The sequence below is a fragment of the Solanum pennellii genome, chromosome 9 (genome assembly GCF_001406875.1).
Source record: "Solanum pennellii chromosome 9, SPENNV200".
Taxonomy (NCBI): Eukaryota; Viridiplantae; Streptophyta; class Magnoliopsida; order Solanales; family Solanaceae; genus Solanum; species Solanum pennellii.
Window position 1 is genome coordinate 84,001,173 of NC_028645.1, and position 16,406 is coordinate 84,017,578.

At 36.1% G+C, this 16,406-nt stretch overlaps 2 protein-coding genes across 4 annotated transcripts in view; both read left to right on the forward strand.

Annotated features, from left to right (window-relative positions):
- Positions 1–396: 396 nt before the first annotated feature.
- On the forward strand, positions 397–8,374 carry LOC107031085 (gem-associated protein 2-like). Of its 2 annotated transcripts, none has more exons than XM_027919669.1 (4): positions 397–1,215; positions 2,257–2,503; positions 7,108–7,285; positions 7,513–8,374. In XM_027919669.1, the coding sequence occupies exons 1-4, from the start codon at positions 627–629 to the stop codon at positions 8,119–8,121; spliced, it is 1,623 nt and encodes a 540-aa protein (XP_027775470.1). In that variant the 5' UTR covers positions 397–626; the 3' UTR covers positions 8,122–8,374. The 2 variants fall into 2 exon arrangements, with proteins under 2 accessions (XP_027775470.1, XP_015087778.1); XM_015232292.2 differs by having other exon boundaries at positions 414–1,215; positions 7,618–8,374.
- Positions 8,375–9,742: 1,368 nt separating this feature from the next.
- The window catches only part of LOC107031084 (putative GTP diphosphokinase RSH1, chloroplastic), a 13,740-nt gene continuing 7,076 nt past the window's right edge, over positions 9,743–16,406 (forward strand). The window contains exons 1-11 of one of the 2 annotated variants that reach the window (XM_015232291.2): positions 9,743–10,164; positions 10,854–11,047; positions 12,586–12,750; positions 13,211–13,276; positions 13,454–13,546; positions 13,626–13,757; positions 13,883–13,981; positions 14,056–14,133; positions 14,214–14,285; positions 14,768–14,875; positions 15,068–15,165. In XM_015232291.2, the coding sequence (XP_015087777.1) occupies positions 10,140–10,164; positions 10,854–11,047; positions 12,586–12,750; positions 13,211–13,276; positions 13,454–13,546; positions 13,626–13,757; positions 13,883–13,981; positions 14,056–14,133; positions 14,214–14,285; positions 14,768–14,875; positions 15,068–15,165 (1,130 nt within the window). In that variant the 5' untranslated portion in view covers positions 9,743–10,139. The remainder of the gene's footprint in view (positions 10,165–10,853; positions 11,048–12,585; positions 12,751–13,210; positions 13,277–13,453; positions 13,547–13,625; positions 13,758–13,882; positions 13,982–14,055; positions 14,134–14,213; positions 14,286–14,767; positions 14,876–15,067; positions 15,166–16,406) is intronic. The other variant, XM_027919667.1, reaches the window with a different exon arrangement.

The following is a 16,406-nucleotide window of genomic DNA, read 5'->3' on the forward strand; positions in this document are numbered from 1 at the left end:
AATTTTTTTACATTACTCTCGTGTAATAAATTTATCAACAAATTTAGTTATGTGTATTTGTCTGACAATAACTAAATGTTTGTCATCTACAAAATTTCTGATTGTTTATTTAATTAACTATATACAGTAACAATAACAATAATTGATGAATTCATGACTTGAGAGAAAATAATAAGATTAGTTGCCCAGAAATTATGAATCTCTACTTTAGCTTTGCATATTTTGGTAATTATTTTACAAGATAGCTTATTGGATAAGATGCCATAATAATATAAATTGTTATAACTTTATATATATACATTCAAGAGTTGTTCAAAAAAATATATACTAGAGTTTGAGTATTGAATTCAAAATCGAATCTTAAATTAAGCTCTCTATTCGGATTTAGATTACGTGTCTTTACGATCGGTTCGGGTTAAAATTTGGATGTCAGGTTGGGGTATTAGGATTTGGAATAGAGTTTTGAGAATTGTTTTATATTTTTTTAAAAAAAGTTGGAGGAAAATATTTTACTCCATACGAAGCACAAACCCTATATGATTATTACGTCCCAAATATTGTATATACATAACCCCTCGAAAGTCGAAATGGCATAACCCCAAAACCCTTAACTCCAAATTACCATCATGGCAGACGATTTCGGTTCTCATGCTTCTTCTGAGTTCTCCAACACCAGAGTCTCTGAAAATTCTAAGAAGCTTAATATGTGTGCCTCTGAAACTCAAGAATCCAATACCCATGATGAATCCATCAAGAAAAATGATGAAGAGAAGAAAGATGATGGGTCTGTGAGGTGTTCACTCAAGATTGAAGTAATCGATGATACAGCAATGATTGATATTTCTCAAGTTGGAAAAAGTTGCTCAATTGGTAAAAATTTTGATGGAAAATCTGGAAGAAATAGGAAGAAAAAGAATGCAAATCAAATGGTTACGGTTAAAGCAAAAGATAGGAAAATCGAAGAAAAGAATGTGAATGGCGGCTGTAAAATAAATGGAGGGGAAGAGAAGAGGGTTTACTGTAGAAAGGAGTTGGAAAATTTGAGGTTTGTTGGAATGGAACAACAGAGGAAAATGTGGGTTGAGCTGTACTGTGGGCTTGGTGATACCGTGCAAAAGGAGTATGATGGCCTCGTTGACTCTAATACACAAAAGCACATCCGCCTGTCTCGAAGTCGCAGGCACATTGGTAAAGAAAATACCCCCGTCATTTCTGGTGCGTATTTTTGTCTTCCTTGTTGAATCGTGGTGGCGACCAATGCTGTTTTTGTTCTTGATAGTATAATTTGCGATGTTTCTGAAACTGACAGTAAAGATAAAAATAATGGAGAAAAACAACTTATAAGGAAACAGTAGCAACCACAAAATAATGTGATACCCTAAACACAATCAACAAGAAGTGATGGTGGAATTAAAAGCAATACACTATAAGAATATGGCTAACCCCTCGAAAATTAAGTCAACAATCCATACCTACTAACCTTCTACCCTAATACCAACCTTCAGGCAAGTGCAAGTTTAGATGCAACTTTGGTGATATTGTGGATTATATACTCTTGACATCATGATATGCTACAGCGCCTACACCTTTCATGTCAAAATATTTACTCTATTTCCTGCCTTCATTCATTGTTTGCTTCCCTACACATTCTGTTGTGGTTGTTTCAATTTGATGGGTTCCTAAATTTCTGTTGGCACAGGTGTTTTGGCAGCAAAAGAACGAGGAAAACATATGAAAGTTTATACACAAAGAGGCATGACATATATGAATCTGCAGAACACTTTATGTTTACCTGGCCATTAGGTCTTTAGTATTGTCCCCAGTTCGTGATAAAGGGTTGAAGGAGGAAGCATTTCTAACCATTGTCCAATACCTCTGCTGTGCAGAAATGTTTTGGGATGAGCATTGATTTCTTATTTGCTCATTTCTCACCACAGTGATGAATCTGATTGTAGATAGTTAGCTCTTGTAAATGGATCACTGATACAGTGGCTAGATAGAGTGATGCTATGTTTACGTGTATCGTTCATGTAAGTAGAATGTAGTACACTGGGAAATAGACTACTGATGTAGATGTATGGTCTACTTGCATTGTAAAGTGACTGAATTGATGAATTTCATTTGCATTTGAAATGAATAAATCTCTCAACTTGAAATTTCCTTGAGAATGATATATTAGTTAATTTTGTGTTTTTTCTCAAACCTCTGTACTTAGAAGTAGTCGAGTGTATGTGAGTAATCATTCATGCCTTTCAGGTAACGACCATTCAGAGCTCTTGGATGATCAAGAAGGGAATGTAGACTCTAAAAATTCTCTTTCGGCATTTCCTCCCAGTAGAGATGATGGCATCTCTTGTGAGGGTGAAAACAATGTTTATGAAGAAAGTGATGATAGTGATGATGATTATAGTAGCATTCAAAGACCCGCCTTTAAAGTTACAGGAGAGCCTGATTTTGATTCTGGTCCTCCTGAAGATGGGCTTGAGTATCTTAGGCGTGTCAGGTACCATTTTTCTATCTGTGTCTAAAAGGGTTGCTCTTAGCCTATGATCGGATAATATTATGAATGTAGCAAAAACAAAATGAAGGCTTTTTAGTCCATCTGGATGATAAGTGTGTCTGAAGCCTCTTATAACAACAGAACATATACCCTGTGTAATCCCACAAGTTGGGGCTTGAGAAGATAGAGTGTAAACAGACCTTACTTTCTTACCTTGGGAGGTAGATACTCAAGCCTTTATCATAAAAAATGTAAACTGTAGCTTATTATAACATTAAATAACCAAAGCACTTCCAAACCTTTATAGGAATGCCGTTTAGACTACATGCTCTTCTAATGTTCATGTTCTTTTAATGGCATCCTTAATATTTGACAGCCTGATTCTACTAGTGTGGCTAAAGGCAGAGATGTATGGAGATTGATAAAAATGGCCTATCAATTTCTCTTTGATCTCATTATCTCCTATCAACATTAGTTGAGCATTGCCGTAATATGCTTCACCTGGTTTAAATCCTTACTCCTTGTCTCTCTCCGTTCTACTTTTTAACCATTTCTTTCTTCCTCCCGTGTCATTAGTTTTTGGTACAAAGTACTAAGGGCTTCTTCCAAGCTATTAGTTAGGCCATATATGGCTTCTGCTTTTGTTAACTAATAGCACTATCTCTTAGCTCTAATTAAATAAAAATATAAGTTATATTGGGTTTCGATTTGATTGTCGTAGTAAATAGATGAGACAACATTTATTAGTTTGCCTTGGTAATGAAATAAGTTATATAAAGAGATGAATTAATAAAAACTGATTTGAGTTGGGCGGGTGTGGTTATGATCTATGTTTTGCTCGGACTCTTCAAAATGTCAATGGGTGTGTCGGATTCGCCAAATGTAGTGTATTTTGGAGAATCTGACACGGGTGCAGCATCAAAAGTGAAGAGTCCACGCAACTAAGGTTATGATCTCCTATTTAGCTTAAATTGACCCTAAGTTGCTCAGACTTGGGTCGACCTTGCCATATAAAGCATAGTCTGCTACATTCACAGGAACTGGAAAAAGGGACACCATGTAAGTAGGTACTAGGTAGAGCATCTAGAACAATATTAACAGAGTGACCCCTCCCACCTAAAGACAAAGATTGGCTTCTCCAATTTGCCAACTTCTTTTCATTTTCCACTTCATTCCAAATACTGTTTTTTGCCCCAAGAGGCATATACCCAAATAAATAGTTGGTAACTCCTATTTTGCCACCAAGAATATTCACCCTATCTTGGAGATTGATCAGTTCATATACTGGGTACAATAAGCATTTTTCCGGTCTATGTGCAACTCTGATATGACTTAAAAGAGGATGAAGCCATTTCAGTTTTAGAGAACAAGCCCATAGGAAACCCAAAAAGATGATTTCAATTGTGAACATGTCTTCTTCTGGTGACTAGTAAGCTCCCTACATGACTTGGCTCATCTGGTAGCACCAACAGTTTGAATTGACCCCTTTCTATCCATCTTAATTGCTTACGGGTTAGATACTCTTAACTCAAGGGGGATATATCCACTGAGAATATAAGGTGCCTTACTCCTCGGTGGAATTATTTTTGGAAGTAAACCCATACTTTTCTGAAATCAATGACTCCCCTCCCTAGATGGGATCACTGAGAATATAAGGTGCCTTATTCTTTTTTTTATCAAGTCAATATATTTTCGTTATTGACATGAATCCCAAACGCAAGTGGAATACCAAAAAACTTAGAGAACCTACAAAAAGGCATGAATCTTTACAATTAACACCCGGTCTTCTATACAACAAGGAAATATTTCTTCTAATTCTAAATTATTATCTTTTTTAGATTTGCTGATACCACAAGGCATAATCACTTGAAGCCTCTGTAGCAACTTGTCAATCGTAAAAGAGAAGAAGAAGAGAACTTTATTGATACTGATGACAAAAATGAAACAAGTAAAAAATAGGAAGGTTTTCCTAATCCCTGGGTAACCAACTTACTACCCTGAACTATGTACAAACATCTGGTAGAATGATTACACTTTTTCTCTGCTGCCATAATCTACAACTATGTCACTTATCACATCCCATCGAAGCTTCATGAGATAACTGGCATAACCACAACGCTCTCCTACTAACACAGTCATACAACGAGTGGAGTTTTTCGTTCTTTCAACCCAATTTTACCATGCTTCATTGTCATAAATGTTCTCCAAATGTCACAAGACTTGTTACAGGGAATGGAATAAATTCTTCTTTCCATCATTGATAGCTCATTTGTAGCCGATTATCTTAAGTAAATGATTGGAGAAAAACAAAGAAATAGTAATCTGAGAAAACTGTCCTACCTGAACCTTCACTAACTTTCTACCGAATTTTAAAAATAAAGAAAAAGTAAAAAGAAAACAGGCCTCTCGGAATTCTTGAGGGAAGTGGATATTCTCTGACTTACTTCCTGTTCCACTTTCATATTTTTCCATTTTTTCATGTGGTCAATGGCCTTCTTATGAACTCCACCTTAATGTTATGTTTGTATTGCGTCCGAACGCATACGTAGTCATACAAGTAATATATGATTTTGAGTCCAGATATCGTACCGACATGGACTTGTGATTTAGATATTTACTAAATTAACTTAATGCTTATTATTTATTCAAGTGATAAAATATCTGGTTATTATTTTGAATTAGCTAAACAGGCAATAAAAAGAAAATAACTAATGAACAATCAACAAATGAAGACCAGATTTTTACATAATTAACGAGATGAAATCGATATAGGGCTACGGATTCGCTAGTATCATGTTGAGTAATCACTGATTACTCGATATGTCTCTTCTTTTTATTGAGTTACTTGTTGCAGGTTGATAGTACTTATTGAGTATCTTGCCAACAACTCTAAGACTACCCAACTGTCCCTAATGCGCGTATATGATTATGGTCGTCAGCTAATAGTGAAGTGAATGTATATTTCTTCTATATCAACTATGCAAGACTAAAGGGTATCATATACACATTAATGAAACGATTCTCCTTCCCTAGGAGGTTCACGAACAAGCTCTACTTCCTCTTATTACGCTCGCAAATTTCCCCTTCCTAGTCCAAGTAATGAGTTAGAAGATACAAATAGTATTTGAAAGGTGATCAAACAATCAAATAATTAAGCTCAAGAAGAAGTAAGTAACAACACGAGTTGGAGCACGGCGATAACTATCTTAACAAGTCAATCCAAGTTCATACAACAACAGTCATGCAACTACCATAATCCTAGAATGAGATGTTTAGCTCCACGTAGCTCCTAAAAATAAATAAATATGGAGAAGAAATGATAAATAAAAATTCTTTGGCGTTGTAAGTTACCTTTGTCAAAAAAAAAAAACAATCTTTGGCCTCCACAGCGGCTCCTAGCTCTTCTTAGGTCAAAAGTTATGTAAAACCTGCGCTTAAGGACCATTTATATTGTTGCAGAAATCCCAGACAAAAAAAAACTAATCCAAAATAATTTGGGAAAATCAGAGTTTGGTTTGCCTGTCGCAACGCGGCCCGCTTAGCACGACACTCCGCTCCTGGGCAGTTGTCCAGTGAACTAATATTTTACCCATCCCTTTGTTATCTTTTGCTTTTATTTTCTTTTGGCTTTTGCATGTGTAATGATTAGACAATCATATGATATCATTTGGATTTCTCCATCTGCACGTGAGCCTTTTCTCCTTATTCTCAATTCTCACTTTTTATTCACATTCTGATTCAGTTCTCTTTATCTTCACATTGCTTTGTTCCTACACTTAAAATATATAATACTAAGCACAAATAGTATAATCAAAATATTCAACGACAATGAAAAGTACTAAAATGTGAGGCAAATAGTGGCTAAATATATGTAATTTTGGCCTCACATCAGTTTCCTTCTGTTAGGAGCAGGGAAAAAGGGGAGTTACTGTGTTTATTGTCTTAGCTGAATATTCTCATTATCTTCCAATTATTTATTGTGGTTGCAAGTGACGTAAAGGTTTTTTTATTCCTGAACAAAAAGGGAAGTAAAGAATTTTTTTTAGTTTTTCGTATGTCCAATTTTTGGGGTTGAAGAAGCTGATGTGGAAGCCAATAAAACTTTAAATTCCATGCCTTCCATTTTCTACCCGGATATGCAAAATGGACATCAACACTCCTGTTACCGCTCATCTTGTTAGCTCAACCTAAAAAAAGACATCTATAAACTTGCCCATGGCCAGTTTGGTACTCTTCTTCAGCTCTGCTGCCAAATTATCCATGCTTTTTTCTCTACCACAGTAGGAGACTAGGCTACACATCTCTCTTGTCCTGCAAAAGCATACTACTTGTTACCCTTCAATTTTTTTCAGTTCTAGTTTCTTGGTCACCAGTAACGTACCTGATGTATTGTTCACTTATGCTCATGCTTAATGAAGCTCTAATTCTAGTTAGAACAAATGATAGCATTTCTTAGCTAAATTTTATAACAAGACCTGGAACTGGTGGATGTTTTTACGAGTTAGCTAGACATTGTGTTTCAAAATTTCTTCATTTTCTGTTACCCGTTCAACTAGCCATGACATGAAATTTGTGCTGAAATTATATGGATGCTGAATTTGTCCTAGATGGGAAGCATTACGGTTGCCCAAAGTGAAGGTTGCAGCGGTTCAAGGAAGTAAACTAAACAAAGAACAGACATCTTACATGCCCCAAATTCCTGATATTTCAAGCTGTCTAGAGCACTTGTTGCCTCTCAAGAAGTGGGAGGAAGCATTCCTTGCTGATTTTTCAGAGCTAAGACTGGTATGTTCTTCTTGTTTGTGTTGAAGTACTTTTAGAATTGGAAATGAAATAGCTCAAGTCATCAAAGTATCCTGTTACAAGCTTTGCTCCTTTTCCCTGAAAATATGATCAGAATTCAGAACTTAAAGTTGCATGATGGATGTGGGTTGGTGTCATTATTGGTTTTGGAGTAGGTAGTGCTCCTGACCTATGTTTTCTCTTTTGAAGGAATGTCTGTTTTGTTTCAGGCTTTGTCACGTTTAGAAGCTAATATCGGAAGTTCTAGGCAGCTGCTTTCATCAACCTTGGTTACCTATGTTTTTTCTTTTGAAGGATTGTGTGTTTTGTTTCAGGCTTTGTCACGTTTGGAAGCTAATATTGGAAGTTCTAGGCAGCTGCATTCTTCAACCTTTGTTGATAAGCCACACTCTTCTGATCAGCTTCCTGAAAACATTGTTCTGGATAAGTTTGATGGTTTGATGTCTGGAGAAGACGAGTCTTCCATATCAGATGCTGGTGATGATCCAAAGTCATCTCCTGCCAATAGCCCTACCTTATCTGTTATCTTAGGAATGGATGCTGTAGGTCGAGTTTCAATGTTAAGGAAGCAAATTACAGCTGTGCAAAGCTTGAGCGCTCTTACAATGGATGACTGCTTGTGGCTGTTTGCTCTGTGCGCTGCAGTTGATACTCCTGTCGATGCGGATACATGTGCATCCCTACGGTCATTACTCCGAAAATGTGCAAAATTGAGAGCTGACAAGTCCAAACTTGATGATGAAGTTATTATGCTTAATATATTGGTCACAATATGTGGCAGATATTTTGGACAGTCCGAACAACGACAATTTTGTTAGGGACTTGAACAAAATGTACTCCCATCACTTTCCAGATTTCTTCGGTCACAAGTACTATTATTATTATTGTTACAGTTGTAGAGTATTAGATTCATGTTTTGTTGTCTTTGTAGTTTTTCTTTTTCCATCTACTTGTATTAGATTCATGATTTAGTGCAAGATTTAGATTGAGTACGCACAAAGACATACTATAAAAAGAATTTTAGTTATAAATGAAATTTGAATGCACCTGCAAAGGATGAAAACAGAACAATTCTGATCTTTTCTGTGGTTAAGCTACAATGGAAGTTTATCTCCCTTTCTTGTCTATAATGACTCATTTGATATTTGTTAAGTTAACTATCTATCTACCAGGACAAATTTGTAATTCTTTGGATATTGCTAATCCAATCATCGGTTTCCGTCCTTCTCTGATGACCAGTGTCTTTACAAGTAGTAAAAGCTGCTATTGACTGAGAGGTGATTTCATTCAGTCTCTTTATGTATCCAGTCTTGTGCTGTTATGTGTTGTATATAATGGGAAAACTAAGTTTTCATTTTTTAAAATGTTATATGTCTGTCAGTTGATATCGTTGAGCACATATTGAACGCGGAGGAAAATTTCTTGCATTTTGGTAGTTTGATGAGGATATGAAATGAGCTTGACAAAGTGTTCTCTTTTGGCTTTTAGCTTATTTTCATACTTTTTTGGTCTAAAAGTAAGTGCTTAAATTTTTTTTTATCTTTCTCCAAACACCACAAAAAATAGAAAAAGAGCTTGAAAGCTAAAAACACTTTCGACAAGCCAATTCAAACACCCTTTTTGGTTTCAGTTTAATACCTAAAGCGGCGAGGAAGGTGTGTTTCTTCCTGTGGTTTAGCTACTAAAGGAGTGATTTTGACGACAGATACTCTTAGAAAATGAATGGTTGTCTGCTTGAGCTGGTGTTTCATTTTGCAAAGAGGCGGGTGATGATGTGTATCATATTCTGTTACATTGTGATTTACAAGGTTATAAGGGGGACATTCAGATGATTTGTTGTTTCTAGGGAAATGCCGAAGTCTGTGAAGGAGTTGATGTTCAACTGGAAGAGTGGAACTAAAAGACCAAGGCACAAGGCGTGAAATGTTACTCCTCTTGCTCTAATGTGTATCATTTGGAAGAGAGACATATATAAGATATCTTTTAAAGGGGTGAAGATGAGCTTTCCACAATTGGGAAGTAGCCTTTGATTCCTTATTTTCTTTTATAGAGGATTGGGTGTGTCTTTTGGAGAGAACCAAATTTTGTAGGTTTCTCCTTTTTCTTATACCTATTGTATACGACCATGTTGGTCTTGCTAGTATCAATGAAATCTTCTACTTGATCAAAAAAGAACATAGTAAAATTTAAAATGAGCTTCCCACAATCAAAACTCTGATCATGTTAAATAGAAATTAAAATTTCAAAATTCTTAAAATATTTTTGTCGGTTACATATTTTTTTCCTCGCATATATCTAAACTAACATTAAACTCTCAATTAAATTCAGATCACACACTATAAAATGCATTTGTTAAAAAAAAAGGGGAGAGAAAGAAAAAGGGTTTAATTTAAAATATTGAGGTATAAATATCTTTATCAAACGTTTTCTTTTTTTCTTTTAAAAAAATAATCGTGTGATCTTAGGCTGAAATCTCCGCGACTGGAATATCTCTCCCTCTCTCTAGATTATCTCCTTGCCATTTCGTTGGCTCTCTCTCTCTCTCACACACATTCGCTCGCTAGCTCCACCATTGGCTTATCCTTCTGCTCCCTGATTTCTCTGAATTCCACAATGTTTGCCTGACTGCAATCGCAGCAAGCAGCTCTGAATGCGAATCATCTTTTGATTCCCTTTCACTCGCTGTGATTTTACTCTCCGGCCGAATATGTTTATGTATCTGCTGCATCTTTGTGTTTCCAAACGAGCCAGTTTTTGTTCCGGTTGGCTTGAATTTCCTTAAGTGCCTGCGTTTCAATTCTTCTTCTCTACTGTGTACCGATGCTTTTGAATAGACATGGCTTTTGCTACTTCAATGTCAGGTAATCACTGCGATTATGAATTTCATTTCATTGTGCTAAAATGGTGTGTTAATCAATTGATACATACACCTTAATAATGCGTTAGTCGAGCTCAGGCTATTTAGGTTACCTAAAGTTTATTTCATTCTACTGCTAAATAATTTGGTTGCAAGGACAAAATTAGAGGTTACAGTAGCTGGAGGTTCACTAAATATACTAATATAATTCTGGAGCTAATACGAATGATGTGTGAACATTCACGTGTCAATCAATTGATACATACGCCTTAATTGCGAAATAGTTGAGCTCGGGTTATTTAAGTTATGCAAGTATATTTCATTCCACTGCTATACAATTTGTGTTGCAAGGGAAAATTAGAGGTTTTTCGTCGCTGGAGGTTCACTAAAGCTACTTATAATTACTCGCAGAGCTAACATGAATGAAGTTGATCCGTTTATAGTTTCATTTTGTGTGAATGGTGTGTCAATCAATTGATATATACACCTTAATTGTGAATTAGTCAAGCTCAGGTTATTTAGTTATGTGAAGTCTATTCCATTCGTTTTCATTCCATTGCTAAATGATTTGTTTTGCAATGAAAAATTAGATTTTCTTTTTGTAACTGGAGGTTCACTAAATATACTGAAATTGCTCGTCAGACATTGGAGGTTACGTGAATGATGTATGAATTTGTTAAAATTTCAATGCAGTTTCTATCGAATGTGTGAATATATGTAAGTCTTGGAAAGGAGATGTGAGTGGAAGACTCGACTGTAGTGTGTTATCTTGTGCCTGGAAGGCGCCAAGGGCCTTGACTGGGTTCCTTGCCAGCACAACTCATCCTTCTCAGTGTTCCTCTACTCCTTTTGAGCGATATGGAAGAACAGATCGTCTCCGCCGATGTGTAAGTTTACTCACCTCCCAACTTACACCTGTCTGAAATTAATCTCATTGTGTGAAAGAAAATTTGAGTCCAAAAGGCTTTATTTTAGTGAGAGTTAATGGTCAAAAACACACTTAAACTTTTTTAATGAGTTCCGTACCTCAACTATCCATTGTTCTCTTTGTCTACCTAAACTATTTGTCCCTTTGTATGAAAACACACCTCACATCTTAGTTGGCCAAATATTTGTTCCCAATCGACAACATGTGTGTGTAGACCAACTCAACATCGAGGTTGGTTTTAATAAAAAGGAGTGATGGTTAGGGTATGAAACTCTCGAATAGATGATTGTTTAGGTAGCTTCATATAACAATGGATATTTGAGGTATGAAACTCGCGAAGAAGTAATATCTTAGGTGTTCTTTTACCATTATCCCTTTAGCTTCAGATGCTTTGCTGCCTTGCACTTCAATAAAACTTGTCGGCCATTCACGTTTTGCCTGGGCTAGTCACTTGTTTCTGGCGAGTCAGAGGATTGATTTGCTATGAATTGGTCTTTTTCTTTTATGTTTGCTTTTGTTTATGGTTAAATTAATAGTCTTTGCTAGAGGAGTGTGTAGGAAATTTGGTGGTAACTGCAGCAGGTTTCATTCATTTATAAATAAATAATCTTTTGCAAATTTAAATCCTTTATATTGCGTTACTTATCTGTGGAACATGTGGAGAAATCTGAGAATCCAATTCAGAACTTTAAGGCAATGGATGTAGTTGCAAAAAATTTATAGAGACTCACTTTAATGTCTTTGATACCCATTGTGGCATGTTTCTATATAGCTCAACAACCTTCCATATGTAACTCAATTTGGAGTTCACATGTAGACTTGAATTGGGACTTACAAATGTAAGATGAACTTCGTAAAGGTTGAGTTTGATATCACATAAAAGATTTTAAGCATCTAACTCGAAACCTTAAGGAGTCGTTTGGATTATGCACTCATATATTCCTCGTGCGGCCTTTGGTTTTTTCTGTTTAAACCTAGCTAGGCTTGATGAATGAGGTAAGAAAAGGTAAAAAGAGAAGATTCTGTATCTTAAGAATTTCTTTTGTTGGTTAAAGTTTCAGTGGACCTTAATAGAGTGTTTTGTATGACAGAACTCATTTATTGTACCCCAACCAAATTGGAATTGAGATGTAATTGTTTGAAAGTTTCTGATATACAGCATCTGCTCTTCTTCAACACTAATGCCTAACATAGCCTAGTGCTAAATGTCATAGAGATTCATAAAATGACACGTTAGAGAAATAGAAATGGGTATACTGTGCAAATACATGGATATGCCTTTGATTTTGGACCCTATATAGTTTGCCAAAACCCTTTTCTCGATAGCTGAGTTAATGAGTTTAAGCTTGATTCACGTAGACATGTATATTTTTCTTTGAGCACACATAATATATGTTTTTTTTGAGAAGTTATACATATATGTTTATAGTGATTTTCTTGAGAAGCAATGTTATATCTATCACATTCTTTTATCTTACTAGTTTTTACTTGTGGCAGAGATGTTATACTTCTGATATGGATGAACGCTACCCTGTTGAAGTTCTGCGAGGAGTCCCTGGCTCAATGCTTCTACTATCTGCTTCTAGCAACTGGAAATTGTGTTGCTCTTCATCATTTTCTTCAGAGTCATTTGAAGAGATATCTCCTGAAAGTTTGTGGGAGGTTTGTGATCCTCTAGCTATAAATCATCTCTGATTCCTGGCATCATCGACAAAGCTTGGCTAAATATTTACTCTCCGTCATGATGAAAAGATCATGAATTGTGATAAATAGTTACTTTTGTTTGAAACTAGGATTTACCAGTTGTGAATAAGCAAAATTTTTCTGGAAGGAATCAATGGGAAATTTTAAACTGCTAAATGTTCTGACTAGAAGTAGAAAGCCCAATCCAGTCTCAGAACATGTAATTCACATTCTAATGTTGTTCTTTTCCCATACATAAAACTTTCATTTCTTTTAATGTTGAATCTAAAGCAGGTGCGGTCTTTAGTGTGCATTTCTTACTACATTAATTAAAGATACAGAACAACCTCTCACTTCTAAGTGCTTGAATTTTATCGTCATTGGCTAACAAGTGTATGCTATGTCAGTATCTTGCTAATGTCAGTTATCTGTTGTGCAGGATCTTAAACCTACTATTTCATATCTTTCTTGCAAGGAATTGGAATTGGTTAATAAGGCTTTGAATGTAAGTATATTCCCATATCATCAACATTCAACATAATTGATCTTCTCCTCGGCTTTGAATTCCTTTCTCCTTTTGTCTTTGCAAGATAAGCATCTGTTACCAAATACTTGGTATGCCATAATCTCCATCTAAATCACTATATTAAAAGAAACTCTTATCTACCGGTCATTATTACAGCTTGCTTTTGAGGCACATGATGGTCAAAAGCGTCGTAGTGGAGAGCCCTTCATTATTCACCCAGTTGCAGTTGCACAGATCCTTGGACAGCTTGTACGTTGTGTGGAACTATTGTACTCTTTTGGCTAGGAAGGGATAAACTGACTTTGACTTTTCTTTTCTCTATTTTGAGGAATTGGATTGGGAGTCGGTTGCTGCTGGGTTATTACATGATACTGTAGAAGACACAGATGTAGTTACTTTTGAAAGAATGGAGAAGGAATTTGGTGCAACTGTTCGCCGTATTGTTGAAGGGGAGACTAAGGTAGTTTCTCAGAAGATATAGTTACTATAGAATCTTCTTCCATCTTTTTTTGTGTGTGTTGATTTGTTTATGTAGGTAACAAATTATAAAAACTTGATTTGATGTAAATGGGATTGATTTGCTAGGTATCCAAGCTGGGAAAGATCAAGTGCAAGGATGAAAGCCATGTACAGGATGTCAAAGCTGATGACCTTAGGCAAATGTTTCTTTCCATGACAGAGGAGGTAATGCCTCTAATAACTTGCACAAATTTTGTTACTTTCTTCACAATCCTTTACTTCAAATGTTTATGTTTCAGGTCCGTGTTATAATTGTCAAATTAGCTGATAGATTACATAACATGCGCACTCTTTCACATATGCCTCCACACAAGCAGGTATATAGATAGTATTTTTTCCTTTTTCTGCCTGTTTCTATCTAATCTCTAACAATCTTGCTGCTCTATGTCCCCATCAGTCTGGAATAGCAACAGAGACGCTGCAGGTTTTTGCTCCTTTGGCAAAACTTCTCGGAATATACCAAATCAAGGTTTCTCCTTAGTCTTACTTGCTTTGACATGCCTAAGATATGTCCCAAACTGAAAATTCCTTTTCTTCTTTCTTCCTTCTCGTGATTGGTTGTGTGGCCTTTAGAACTTATAGCTGTTAATGTATATGAAGGATCTCATTTTCTTAATCTTTTTGCTGGATCTGCTTAATGATAGTAATGCTTGTGCATATTATAAGTGCTATGTAATCAAGATCTGCGAAGAGACAGATAATGCAGCTCAAGTGATTTTCATTCTAGTCCTCAGTTTATAAATTTTTGCATCTGCCATCTAGTAGCCTCCTTTATCCTAGATGGAATGGAACTGTGTTTCTTTTGCCTGGTGAGAGAGTTGGGGCTGGGTGGGTCACTTCCTTTGGAAGTTAAAGACGCTTGACATTTTGGACTAACTGTTGCTTGTTTCATTATGTACGGTTTCTTTTCTTCCAACATATATTCTAAACATTTGACTTCTCATCATGCAGTCAGAGCTTGAAAACTTGGCATTTATGTATACAAATGCTCAAGACTATGCCAGGGTGCAGCGCAGAATTGCAGAACTTCATAAAGAACATGAAAAGGAACTCAAAGAGGTATCTATCCCTTACCCTTCTGAAATTTAATTACTTGAAAACCTCAGTAATCCCACCATCCATGCTGCGACATGCGACTTTTACTTATAAGCTGAGAAGTGAGAACATTATCTGTTATCACTGTGGTGTTTATGGAAACTCTTGTGTAGTTATCAGTTACCTCCTCCTAATTGCATGGGTTTCTTTCCCTAGGCAAAAAGAATATTAATGAAGAAAATAGAGGAGGACCAATTCCTAGAACTTGTGACTGTGATGACGGAAATTCAATCAATATGCAAGGAACCTTACAGGTTCTCAAATTCCTATTTCCTGCTACTAATTTCATATTTAGTTTGTTGTTTATTTCCATCTCTGGCATTCTTGCTATTTTCTTTCTCTTTCTAGATTCTCTTATTTGGAGTAGTACTTTTTTACTGGTGGGGGCTCCCAGCCTCAAAGGAAAGAGTGAAATTCTACTATCTGTCTGATCAGAAAAAGTTGCTCCATCATCAGGTTTACTATTAGCTGATAAATTGCTGATTAATGACAACCACTGGAATCTGGATCAGCATGTTGCTCTTCTGCCTTGAGGAGTGGTCCCTCTTTCCTTTTTTTTTTTTTTGATTTTGCAATTCCTCATAATGGTTGTGCATTTTGGAGTGGAAAGAGGAGAGAAAGTTATACAGTTAGCACTCCTGTTGGAATCTAGGGAATATCTAGTACTGGACCTACAAGTCATTTTCTCCAATTTCTTTCCAAATCTAATGAAGCAAAGTATGACACTTATCTGCAATATTATTCAGACCATATTGATCTTTTTCAATTTATTGGATCCTTTTCCGTGTTTAAAGTGTCTATGGTTGAACTGCATAGATGCTTATTCCAAACTTAGGCATGGCCTTTGGGCTTTGGGTGCTAGTTTGCATTTTACATAGCAAAGCTATTGAAGAAGTTTCCGGTTCTTCTGGTCTTAATTTTTTTTATTCATGCTAGAAATATGTCCCTGTTAGTAACATTTGTATAGGTAAGTATTTTGTTGTTGGAAAGATCCCATAGTTGTCCTCTTAGCTCGAAAGCAATTTTCACTTAGACACCTCAGGGCTTGTACCTATTGAGCAACCAAACTCAAACCAAATTATTCCTATTAAACCACTTTATACTACTACTAACAGAAACACAGTGTGTGAACTGCTGCACACACATTGACTTGCAACACTAACAAAGCATTTGGCTTTTGAGTCTGAGAAGAAGGGTTTTGAAGTAAATAAGGGGAAAAAAACTACGCTTTTTTCTCAAATGCATTTTCCTGGAACTCCCCCACTGCCCACGTGGTCGCTGGCAGTGATGGTTCTCTATGACTGACTTCTCTAGCTCCTTTTGAAACCATTTTCTCCATTCTAGAGTGATTGAGATGAGCTCAACAAACAAATGAATTAAGAGGTCTTAAAAAGTTGAGTCCATCAGTTCTTGAGGTGTAATAAAGCAAACTGTTGGAGTCGGAGCGGAGACAGAAGGCCCCTACTTACTACTTTCAGATGGATTCACTGACCCC